General features: G+C 44.2%; 2 protein-coding genes and 1 long non-coding RNA gene across 6 annotated transcripts; 1 reads left to right on the top strand and 2 right to left on the bottom strand.

The window, feature by feature from the left end:
* Positions 1-1633: 1633 nt before the first annotated feature.
* On the top strand, positions 1634-4022 carry LOC100286248 (pop3 peptide). Of its 4 annotated transcripts, none has more exons than XM_035961513.1 (3): positions 1634-2041; positions 2815-3045; positions 3599-4022. In XM_035961513.1, the coding sequence occupies exons 2-3, from the start codon at positions 2909-2911 to the stop codon at positions 3783-3785; spliced, it is 324 nt and encodes a 107-aa protein (XP_035817406.1). In that variant the 5' UTR covers positions 1634-2041; positions 2815-2908; the 3' UTR covers positions 3786-4022. The 4 variants fall into 4 exon arrangements, with proteins under 4 accessions (XP_035817406.1, NP_001345163.1, NP_001340316.2 ...); NM_001358234.1 differs by having other exon boundaries at positions 1635-1824; positions 3599-4002; NM_001353387.2 differs by lacking the exon at positions 2815-3045 and having other exon boundaries at positions 1635-1824; positions 3599-4002.
* A 447-nt stretch (positions 4023-4469) lies between these two features.
* Positions 4470-4797, bottom strand: LOC109941574 (uncharacterized). The gene is made up of 2 exons (XR_002264240.1): positions 4703-4797; positions 4470-4581 (listed from the first exon to the last, which is right to left on the bottom strand). It is a non-coding gene; the product is annotated as an uncharacterized lncRNA (long non-coding RNA).
* A 5428-nt stretch (positions 4798-10225) lies between these two features.
* Positions 10226-11263, bottom strand: LOC100274453 (light harvesting chlorophyll a/b binding protein1). Its single transcript, NM_001148812.1, has one exon. It carries the CDS (start codon positions 11201-11203, stop codon positions 10409-10411), a length of 795 nt encoding a protein of 264 aa, NP_001142284.1. The 5' UTR covers positions 11204-11263; the 3' UTR covers positions 10226-10408.
* Positions 11264-12176: the final 913 nt, after the last annotated feature.

Below are 12176 nucleotides of genomic sequence, written 5' to 3'. Positions count from 1 at the left end.
CCGGCTGCCACATTGGCATGTACCTAGGGCGCTAGCTCTCTCTCCGCTAGACACGTAGCACTCTGCTACACCCCCCATTGTACACCTGGATCCTCTCCTTACGACTATAAAAGGGAGGACCAGGGCCTTCTTAGAAGAGGTTGGCCGCGCGGGACCGAGGACGGGACAGGCGCTCTCTTGGGGCCGCTCGCTTCCCTCACCCGCGTGGACGCTTGTAACCCCCCTACTACAAGCGCACCCGACCTGGGCGCGGGACGAACACGAAGGCCGCGGGACTTCCACCTCTCTCACGCTCGACTCCGGCCACCTCGCCTCTCCCCCCTTCGCGCTCGCCCACGCGCTCGACCCATCTGGGCTGGGGCACGCAGCACACTCACTCGTCGGCTTTGGGACCCCCCTGTCTCGAAACGCCGACAGCACCGGACATGTCCGGTGAATTATAGCGGAGCGGATTCCCGAAGCTGGCGAGTTCAGAGTCGCTCTTCCTTGGAGCACCGGACACTGTCTGGTGTACACCGGACAGTCCGGTGAATTATAGCGGAGCGCCTCTGAATTTTCCCGAAGGTGAAGAGTTTGGCTTGAAGTCCCCTGGTGCACAGGATACTGTCCGGTGGTGCACCGGACACTGTCCGGTGGCACACCAGACAGTCCGGTGCGCCAGACCAGGACAACCTTCGGTTATCCCTTGCTCTCTTTGTTGAACCTATTTCTTGGTCTTTTTATTGGCTAAGTGTGAACCTTTGGCACCTGTATAACTTATACACTAGAGCAAACTAGTTAGTCCAATTATTTGTGTTGGGCAATTCAACCACCAAAATCAATTAGGAAAATAAGTGTAAGCCTAATTACCTTTCAGCCCCGCGATCAGTATCTCGTGTGTGGTTATCCATCTAATAACGTGGGATTTGTTAGCTATCGTGTAGGAATGAGTCGATACCCCCTATTTATATATGAAGGGTACGATCGATTGAGAACCCCCGAACACATTTCAATCGAACCAATTTACTTTCTTTAACTTTTTTGCCCTAGGAGTAGATGTAACGTAGTCCTAGTTATAGTTTTCCGCTTATCCACATGCACACCTATTTGACTCTAAATCGTCTAGATCCGTCTTGAGTAGCCTGCCGACCACAAGACAACCCTAGGATCTTATCTCGCAAGGGGTAAGATCTGGTTGTCAATCAAGAGATCTCTTTTTCGAGTTGATATATTAATTTCTAGGCGACTCTATTTCATCTGGGGACACCACGAGTGACCTGCCGACTCGGATTATCCTAAGATTTCTCTTTCAAAGGGCGAGATCTAGGCTCCTGCGGGGAAGAAGACGGTTCTGCGTTATCACGGACCGTCCGACCGAGAGCGCGGACCGTCTGAAGCGACGCAGGGAAGGAGCCGCTTCTACGCCTAGGTCGCAGATCGTCTGATCCAAAGCCGCAGATCGTTCGTGCCGACGTAGAGGGCACCACCGAACGGTAAGGCTGTCTCCAACAACAGTCTGTAAACTGTCTTGTCCGCTAAATTTGGAAGACTGAGAGCTCATTTTCACTTCCAGCAAGGTTCTCCAATCCGTCCGCTAAATTTTACGGGCGTCGCCAGAGCCGCTAATTGTGGCGGATCTTCGGACGTCCGCTACACGCCGATTCACTCCCTCTCTCGCGCTGGGGCGGAAACTTCTCCCTTGCGTCTTCCCATCGCGAAGGTCTTGTCCATGCCGACAGCTAGTTCCCGACGGACTTTCTCGGAGGCGGTCAGCACCGACGACGAGGAGGCTGCGCGGGGAGGCAAGGTCGGACGACCCTCGCCGCCTCGCTGCTCGTCGCGCAGGTAGTCTGCTACTTCTTACACGGTCGTCGCCGATGTTGGGCTCTTCGATGGTGCTGCCATCGACGGTGCAGACTCTCTGCACAGCCACGCCGATGAGCTCTCCTCTGTCGTCGTGGACATGCTTCACGATCCCCTTGCCATATGATTCACGGTTCCTCGCCTCGCGACTGCAACAAGTCGTGGTGGTGGCTGGTGTGCTCTAGGTGCTCGACGAAAGGTGTGTTTGTAGTTCGGCACTCTTTACCAATGGAAAGAGAGAGAAGTAAACAATATGCATGCGAAGTCAAAAAAAAGTGAAATCGAAATTCTTTTCTCTGTTTATTTGAAAATTGTAGAAAACGGGCATAATCTTTGTACATTTATTCATGCGGACACAAAAAAAGAATAGTATATTTAAAAGCTAGGTCTACGAAACTTGTTCACAAATTTAAGTTTAACTAATATGTATACTATATTTTTACATAATATTTAGACGTTTACAACTTTTTATTGCAAAATATTTATTTCATCAATTTTTAATGGCGTATTTTCAATACAAGTGCAAAATTAAAAAACAATGAATAAATATGATATTTATGTATTCAGTTAACACTGTAGAAATAGATGACCGAATTTAGAGGACGTTGCTCGAGGAGAAGATATAGAGGACAGAAATTTTTAGAGTGTGCTGTAAAGGATAATGAATATTTTTTTAGGAGATGAAATTTAGGGAACGTTGCTGAAGATAGACTAAGTGTGTTTGGATGGAGGGACGAGGAAGGACGAAGAGAGATGGGATGAAATCATTTTAACTTGACCCGCGTTTGATTTAGAAATCTAGAGTCAGGGTCAAGAAATATTCTTAGAAAATGGTGGATGATGTCATCTCTCAAAAAACAAGGAACGAGGTCAGTCCAGGATTAATCCTGACCAATCTCTCGTTCACACCGAACCAAACACTAAGTGATTGACATTCAGATCCACGCCAACAGCTGGTAATCATTTTCTCAGGTCGCGCAGCAAAGTAGCAAACTCCTGCGACCCTACCCACCGCACCTACCATTCTGGAGAGGAGAGGAACAGAGCCAAGAAACAAGCCCGGAAGATGGCAGGCGGCGGAGTGGTGAAGCACATCCTGCTGGCAAGCTTCAAGGAGGAGGTGACGCAGGAGCGCCTGGACGAGCTCATCCGAGGATACGCCGCGCTCGTCGGCGTGGTCCCCTCCATGAAGGCGTTCCACTGGTAATCAATACCTCCACTGATAGGACTCGATTCCGTGCCGACTGCTGCGTATGCCTCCCTGCTTCTGGCACCACCACCGGCCGCCAGGACCCTGACGCACCCCAGGTGCTCGACGAATTAGGTGACAGGTTTAGTTCAGTTTTGTTTTGAGACTCTCCCCGTGCGCAATCACCGATCGTGAATTCTTGACCGCTAGCCCTGTGATTTTGCTTATGCTCTCATGGATCCAGTGCCGTAGTAATATAGTCAAACTACTAGGTACCTATATCCGTTACGGAGTTATCGGATATATAGGAGCGTGGAAACGCGAATGCCCCGCTGCTGTATGAGCTACTGTTAACGCTGTTGCTTGTTCCACTCCCACGCTGAACCAAACGACAACGAGGAACCATCTGTTTGGGAATCGTTAATGGTGCACATATATTGGTTACATTTACGTTCTCATTTGCATTTCTGAACCGAACAGCACCATTGTAATTCTCTCGTTCCTTTGGTGCAAAGTTACCGTGCTGTTTGGTGCTATCAGGTTCCTCATGTGCTCTTTAATCTGTAGGGGAACTGATGTGAGCATAGAAAACATGCATCAAGGGTTCACGCACGTCTTCGAGTCCACGTTTGAAAGCACGGAAGGAATCAAGGAGTACATTGAGCACCCTGCACACGTCGAATTCGCAAGTGTGTTCTTGCCTGTGCTGGAGAAGGTCCTCATAATCGACTACAAACCGACGTCGGCCAATTAGCGGTAGAACATGCTCTGTACTGGTTCCTCGGAGGATCCAGTTTGATTCTACTCTTTATTTTGCTAAATAAACTCGGTCTGCTTTGTCCCTTGTTAAGAATGAGCTTTGAGTTTTCTGTAGTGCAATTGTTGTAGCTTCGCATGTTTTCATATGGGAATTACGTTCCTAAAGACCGTATTTGCCACTTGGAAGCAGCAAACTGCTTGAACTTCTTGGAGATTGGACGCTGGTTTGTTTCTTGGTTCGGAAAGAGGAAGTAGGTGGATGGCGTGAGACTGCTCTAGTTATTTTTTTTGTCGGATTATTTACTCGTTAATATAGCTCCCATCCTAAAATATAATTCGTTTTAGATTAGACATATATTTATTAATTAGTATATGATTGTAGTTTGTATGTATATCTATATTCACTATTATTCGTTCGAATGTGGAGTGAAAAAATGCTAGAAAAAACTATATTTCAAGGGTTAGTTTGGAAACTCATTTTTTCCAAGTGATTTCTGTTTTCCTAAGAAAAAATAAACTATTTCTCCTTAAAAATGGAAATACCTTAAGAAAACAAGGTTTTCAAACTAGCCCTAAGAAAAACAGAGTTCCCAAACTTCCCAAACTATGGAGGAAGTGTAACCGTGGTTTTTTTGGGTTTACTTGTAAATACTGTCGTTCTTCGTTATTGTATTATGTGGGGAAAATATCCTATGCAATCACTTATCCTGGTGCAAGCATGCAATCAAGCGATCTGGTGCATCCGATCTAGATCTAATGATGACTGTTATTTTATATTTAACCCCTTCCACCTAAAACATAGTACCTATTTTACTTTTAACCCCTTCCATATGAAACCGTTGGATCTAGATTGGATGCTCTGGATAGTTTGATTGCACGCTTGCACCAAAATGAGTGATTGCACAGGTCCACCTAAAACATAGTACCTATTTTACTTTTAACCCCTTCCATATGAAACCGTTGGATCTAGATTGGATGCTCTGGATAGTTTGATTGCACGCTTACACCAAAATAAATGATTGCACAGGATATGTCCTCATGTGGGTGAGCGTGATAGTATTATACCAGTGACAAAATCTGCCAATAACGGATTCAGCATGCAGCACGAATGAAGTGGTGTTTTGATATACGTGTGCTTTGCTCTATTGTGGCACAATCTTTACGGGAACGTATATCATCTAGAAAATTTATAAAATTCAAAAGTATATAAACCATATAGTCAATATTATAAACTTAGAGAACCACTAGTATTGAAGAACAAGAAAAAATTACTGCATTCTAACTTATTTTTTTCTCTTTCCATTTTGCAACTTTTTATTTTTTAACAGCGGGTAAGATCAAATATCATTGTAAGGCTATCTTCAGCAGTTTATCCATCTCCACACTCACATTCAAACTTCACCATGTGAACAATATAGTCTACACTGCAAAACAGTACAAAACAGTGTTTTATGATGAATTGTTGAAGACACTCTTAATATCTATTTACAAAGGCGAACAAAACACAAGCCTCTGAAAATTGAATATTGGTAGATTAACAAAGGTAAGCATTATTGTTGGGATGTGATGTCAGGGTACATTATCAAAGAGACTTAGAGAGGTGGGCGTCGTCTAGGACCACCACTATAGAGCGCTTACATAATAGTACACAGACGTACAATATAGAGATGTTTAGGCCATTTGAGCGTGATACCGTACAACATTTACATGACGGATATAAAGATGCAAGCACGAGCGAAGATTACATAATCAGATGATGACTGAGCTAGTGAGTGATACTGAAAACCTAAAGACTCTAAAGTCAGGTTCTAGGATCTAAAATCATGTGGTAGTGAAGGATCGATGATGCCACTAGAGGGGGTAAATGGGAGCCACTAAAAATTCTGTTGCGAGAATAGCACCATGATTTGATTCCCAACTTAACCCAAAACCTCTAGAGACTCACAAAGTACAGAACAGAGGGCGCGACAAAAATCTGGAAATAGATCAACCCAAATGTCTGCCAAAAATCAGAGACAAAAGTGCAGAACAAAGGGCGCAGCAGTGCCGAGCTCAAGTCCGGCAGTGCCGCGAACTAAAACCGAGGTAGAATCGCCTCAAACTTTGCAAAAATTTTGCGCAAGGAGAAAGATGTCTACTGGTGAAGTATCAACCCGAGCAACACAAAAACCAAAGCGCAGATCAGAAATCCCATTTCAGATGGGGTTTTCTAGAATGAGTTTAAAATGAGTTTTTTCAAACCACGATCAAAATATGCAACAACTAGGTATATGCAGCGGTCCTAGAAGTGCAACTCACCACCAATCAATCCTCAAACCAACTCCTCACTCAAGAACTCGATGGTTCTTCACAAGATCGCAAAGTGAGAAGAGGGAAGAACACAAGAACAAAGTGACTCAAAATTTCAGCGATGATGAAACGTGGGTGGTATTAGCCACCCTTCCTCGGATTAATCACTGCAGATTACAAAACACAGTCGCAAATGTTCAAAGCACTGTGGATCTCCCAGCTAAACTGGTGACTACCTAGAGAGGAAAACTAGGAGTTCTAAACAAGAGTGCTAATAAAAATGACAACCATGTGATAGTTGTAGAAGTTTTCAGATGAGATAGGACAGTCGTAAAGCAGATCTCCAGACGAGACAGGATCCACCATCTGCGATAGAAGTTTTTCTTGCCTACACCTTCTTTTGTCTAACCATCCCTCATCTTGTCTAATAGGTGATTAGACATAAAAAGGATATCATACCCATGACTGTTCTAACCACCTGCTAAAAAAGTCGAGAAGATTCCAGAAGTTTGATTTACGTGGCACGAGGAAGAAAAAGTCGATACTAACCTTACATAATTTGTAATTCATATGTATAGGATCTGTGGATATGCATGTAATTTCATACAAAGTTGTACCTCATCACTATAAACAGGAGCAAAGTGCCACGCATACGGAATTTTTTTTTGAGGGGGGTCAAGAAGAGAGACCAATCACTCAAACTTTAAAGTTATTTTGCTCTCACCTTCGTACTTAGTCATGTAAGGTTAAGGGTACTCTTGTAAATGATTCTTATGATGTGTGATTCACAGCTATAAGGAATGAATTGGTTTCAATTGAGTTAACCTATATCATTACCCATTTATACCTTCTCTTATTTGTTAATCATTCAAGATTAACAAATGAGTAAGGAGAAACCTTCTCATTTGTGTTGCCTTGTTTTTTATCTCTTTCAGGAATTAAAAATGAGTGTCCAACACTTCGCTTTAATCCATTTAGAGAAGTATTCTACGACAAGTATGGCATTCTTCAAATTCCCTTGTGCCCGTGGCATTGGGCTAAAAATTATATTCATGTCCCATCTTTGTAGGGGCCATATTGGTTGAATCAATTGAGTGAGCCACAAAAGTTGCTTCTAATCCTTCACACACCTTTGGCACCTGTCACATGTTCTTACCAAATTTGCTGCACTACAAACTGCATTCAGCCAATAAAAAGATTGATTGAAAACTTTTCCCAAATAATGCTCAGAGTCTAACATGGGCTCTACAAATGTCTGAATGGATGTTCTTCATTAGCTCTTGGCCTTCTAGCATAGACAAACACTTGAGTAATGGTGAGGAGACGCCCTCTTTGAATAATTCCCCTTATATGATATTATAAGGTTTTGTCTTGTCGTCCATCCTTTTTATCCAAGTTGGGTGATTACCCTTGAGAAATGATACAATCTCTGTTCTCCTGTCTTCGCCGTGTGTTGCCAAAACTATCAATACGACTCTTTCTAGAAGTTATAACGAATGTGCCTTTATGACTTCAAAGAAGACTTGGAGTGGAAGAGGAAGCCCCTGGGTCACAGATTTAGCTACCATATCAACATAGAGGAGAAAGGGGGAGGAGGAGAAAGAAGAAGAGTGAAAAATGAGCCTCCACTCCATTGGAGAAAGTGGTAGATAGTAGAAACGAAGGAAGGAAGGAAGGAGGAACAACAGAGAAAAAATAAGCCCTTCTATCAGCTTTTGTTGCTTTTGCCACTGGTCACTAGAAAATTAGCTCCTCTTTAGCCCACTTCTAGATTTGACACTGTATGTAGCAGAAAAGCCTTCACATTACACATAACCTGACAATATTCGGTGGGCGCGGCTCATTCTGTCCATCATCACAGGATTGTTTGTCATCAATGTCGATGGGATTCCTGGAGCTGACAACACTCAGTATGCTTTTGCATAGTTCTCCCGGTCTTCTATTCTTTGTAGGTTTCGTGTTGATCATCGTCCGGATCATCTAATTTGGGCGGCAAAATCCGATCAGCGATCAACGGGTTGAGGTGAGAAAACTGGAGCTCCAGCAGCTAGTCTCAATGTTCCAGCACGACGCCGAGACACATGCCAAGGTCAGGGAAGGGGTCTTGATAAGGAATGACTTGCCTTCTAGAACCGCTGGTCTCGTGTATGACAAAGGTGATTACTATTTCAATGATTCACTAATGGAAGTTAGAATTCATTGTTCGTTTTTAAACCACACAATATAACAACACTGCAAGATCTAACCCTGTTATTTCTGCTACTGTAAATTCTTGGCTCTCTGGTCTACAGGTTACTTGTATTATAGCTTGTCTTCTCTTCTGGTCTATTCTTCCTTTTTCTTACTTTTCATTTTTCTGTACACCTCTTAAACGCATCCTTTTTAGAATAAAATTTCTGCTGCAGGGAGCAGGGGTTTCTCCTACAGTTTGCTGATAAAAAAAATTGGTAGCATCTTCAGGATCCATTTATTTGCAGTTCTTTTTTAAAAAATCGGGCAGGAAATTACTTCTGTTTGCAATAAAAGAAAAAAAAGTATAACACTAATATGTCCAGAACGAACTGTTCCTTCTTCTGAATGACTGGCTGCATCCAGCTATGTAAAATGACCTGGAAGTTGACGTTAGAACCTTTAGTTTGTCAGAGAAACTGGGAAGGTAACTTCTCATTCGAAGCTAAAAACGAGTAATCCCCACAAGGTTACCATTCTTTCAACCGTGTAGGTTGTCAAACCCATCAAGACCCCACCATCTCCTACCACACAAGTGGCATTGCTCATCTTCCTCGATCCATGCAGCCAATGAGCGTACGGATGCAGCAGCCTGGTCGCACCATGCCCAGCTCTGAAGAAACTCCAGAGCGTCATAATACAGATCAGGGCCTCCTCCAGGGGTATTTTCTTTTCAACTCAAATTCTTCAGGGGGCCGATATTTTCACACAATGGAACGGCACTAACGTTTTCTGTATGCCGTATGCGTTTCTGCTACATCCTCCGAGCTATCATTTTCATCGTCAGGTGCCGTTCACATGGGCAGAGAGGTGACTGTAGTATGCAGCTGCAAGTTTCTCTTGTCATTCACGTGGCTACTGAGATCGATGTAATTGTAATAACTCCCCAGGTGCGTTGGTAAAAGTCTGACAGTATGACTGTTAGGCTTCTATGATGGATATGTAGTCTCTTCGATCTTCACTTATTCAGACAGAGCTATTTTTAGTCTAAGACTCGTTCAGATAATTTGGTTTCGATCCTTCGGATGAATAAGTTAACTTTTAGGGCATTTGTAGAGATCAATACAGAACGCAAAAATGTCAAAATGCTTCCAGAAAAGTAGAGACAGAGAAATATTGGGAGAAGGGTAAAAGAAAAGTGTGTGTTGGGCAAAGAAAAACCAATGAAGAATGCAAAATTTTAAAACGCCCCTAGCTAGAAAAGTATAGACAAAGATGTAATGCAAAAATAAAAATATGTATTACGTAAAGAGAAAGATGCATTGAAAAGATAGGATTGGAAAGAGAGAATGATAATTATTTTGATATAAAGTTTGGATATTGTAACATCAAGTATTTTACGACGGAGTGAGTAGATTTTTTTCACATATATTTTTTTTGCGAGAATTTGCTTCAACTTGTTAGCATCAGTTATAACCTAGGTCTTTTTCCTTGACAGTTGCAGTTGTTGCATATCTTTTTAGAGTTTGGACCAAAGTGCTCTCCTTCCCAACTGTACAAGTGGTTCTGGTGCTTCTTTTCAATTATAAGTGGCTTTGAATTTTTGTAGATAAATAACTTATATATATATATATAAATACGTAGTAAAGCTATATTGGTATACATCATATCTACATATCTAATCATGTCTAGATACCTAGATATGCATTATAGTTATGTTTATATCAATTTTCTTATGACATAATATTTTTTTTATATATTTAGGTATATCAATTTTGATATAACATGTATATAATAAAATATATGTACCAGATATTCATTGCTAGAGAGACTGTCAGTGTGCCATGGTTATTGCTGTCCAGCTGCCTGGTGTTTGATGTAGGACGTGCTCACTGAACTCTGTTGCACTTCATCACAACACCGACTTAATTGCCAGAGCAAATCATGTACAGTATGCATTATTAAAGACGTATGTATAATTTACAGCATATTTCATTGATAATGTCCACAAGGACCAAAGCATGCATGCAAATACGTACACTACTGGTACAATCTCTGAGCCCATGCTCCCTTCTTCACAAATACTGGTACATCTCCTGCAGTACATATACGAATACGTATGTCTACGGTACACGCATACAAGTATGTATATGCCCTCGCTCACTTGCCGGGGACGAAGTTGGTAGCGTAGGCCCAGGCGTTGTTGTTGACAGGGTCAGCGAGGTGGTCGGCGAGGTTCTCAACGGGACCCTTGCCGGTGACGATGGCCTGCACGAAGAAGCCGAACATGGAGAACATGGCGAGGCGGCCGTTCTTGATCTCCTTGACCTTGAGCTCCGCGAACGCCTCCGGGTCGTCGGCGAGCCCGAGCGGGTCGAAGCTGCCGCCGGGGTACAGCGGGTCGACCACCTCCCCGAGCGGGCCACCGGCGATGCGGTACCCCTCGACGGCGCCCATGAGCACCACCTGGCACGCCCAGATGGCCAGGATGCTCTGCGCGTGGATCAGGCTCGGGTTGCCGAGGTAGTCAAGCCCGCCCTCGCTGAAGATCTGGGACCCGGCCTTGAACCACACGGCCTCGCCGAACTTGACGCCGTTGCGGGCGAGCAGCTCCGGGAACACGCACCCGAGCGCGCCCAGCATGGCCCAGCGGCAGTGGATCACCTCCAGCTCGCGGTTCTTGGCGAAAGTCTCCGGGTCGGCGGACAGCCCCGCGGTGTCCCAGCCGTAGTCGCCGGGGAACTCGCCGGTCAGGTAGCTTGGGGGCTGGCCGGACAGCGGGCCCAGGTACAGGACGCGGTCGGCCCCGTACCAGGGGCTGCCGGACGCCGCTGGCTTGGGCTTGCCAGCAGTCTTGCGCATGGTGATGCGCCCCTCGCCGAAGACGTCCCTGGTGCTGGTCGCCGGCTTGCCGACGAGCGCGCGGGAGGTGAGAGCCATGGTGGCGGCGGCCATGTCGATCAGATCACAGCTTTTTTCGGATGCTTACCTCACTCTGTGCTGTGTATGCGTGCGTGTGATGGCTGTGCCATTAACAGAACACAGCAGCTGCTTTTATACAGTTGGAACTGGATAGCAGACCATCTGTTGCTGGGCTGGGATTGGTTCTGCCGGGATGGCTTGGCGTCTGATGTGGCACCTGGTGGGTGGGACCCAGTGGCCTATCACACAAGAATCCTGGTGTGTGCCACGTAGGAATGGCCAGAGCGAATCAGGAGCTGCCACTTGCCATTGTGGGAAGGGAAAAAAAGAGTGGATGAGATAGGCTTGGTTTTGTTGTCACGCGCTTCTTGTTAAACAATGAAATCTTGGCGAACTCTCATGCAAGATGTACGGCCCAATCCAATCCGTCAATCACATATCTGGACTCCGACGAGACCATCGAGATAATGGGCCTAAAGTTGCCCATTTTTTGCTTCTGATTTCCTCTTCCTCCCTTCTTCACCTTTTTTTTACTATTTCCTCAGTTTTAAATTGCAGTTTATTTTGTCTCAATTTTGACTAATTTATAGAAAACATACATCCAAATCTACAGCTACCATCAGTTTGGCCACTTCAATGTAAGTAACCCCGTCAACTTGATTCTATGTTGTTTCCGTAGGGAAAAGGCATGTAAATTTGGGCAAGGGCGAATCGTAATGTTGTACTGTTTGCTCTCACGTCTAAACCTACTCAATGATTGTGGGCAACATTTTAGCGGTAAAGAGCCATTAGTATGGATGAAAACAGGAACGTTAATTTTCAGTTCTTAAAATATTTTTTTTCGAAACTTTACCAAAATTTAGGGTCATACGAAACCGGAAACCGTTACCGAAAATACGGAAATGAAATCGGTAAAAAAAAACAGAAATAGTTTGGATCTCTTTTGCCCGTTTCCGAAATCGGTATTTTTTCAGAAAAAATATTAAATCTAAACTAATCTTTGTAA

The sequence above is a fragment of the Zea mays genome, chromosome 8 (genome assembly GCF_902167145.1).
Source record: "Zea mays cultivar B73 chromosome 8, Zm-B73-REFERENCE-NAM-5.0, whole genome shotgun sequence".
In the NCBI taxonomy this organism is placed as follows: Eukaryota; Viridiplantae; Streptophyta; class Magnoliopsida; order Poales; family Poaceae; genus Zea; species Zea mays.
Note: the sequence above shows the minus strand (reverse complement) of the source record. Positions and strands in the feature narration are given on the sequence as shown.

What these genes read in the sequence shown, in the direction of transcription:
- LOC100274453 (NM_001148812.1), bottom strand. Translation starts at nt 11,203, where the DNA reads ATGGCCGCCGCCACCATGGCTCTCACCTCCCGCGCGCTCGTCGGCAAG.
- LOC100286248 (NM_001358234.1), top strand. Translation starts at nt 1,709, where the DNA reads ATGCCGACAGCTAGTTCCCGACGGACTTTCTCGGAGGCGGTCAGCACC. An exon ending in CCTCGCTGCTCGTCGCGCAG is followed by an intron (nt 1,825 to 2,814) that starts GTAGTCTGCTAC and finishes TCATTTTCTCAG; the next exon opens with GTCGCGCAGCAAAGTAGCAA. An exon ending in TCCATGAAGGCGTTCCACTG is followed by an intron (nt 3,046 to 3,598) that starts GTAATCAATACC and finishes TTTAATCTGTAG; the next exon opens with GGGAACTGATGTGAGCATAG.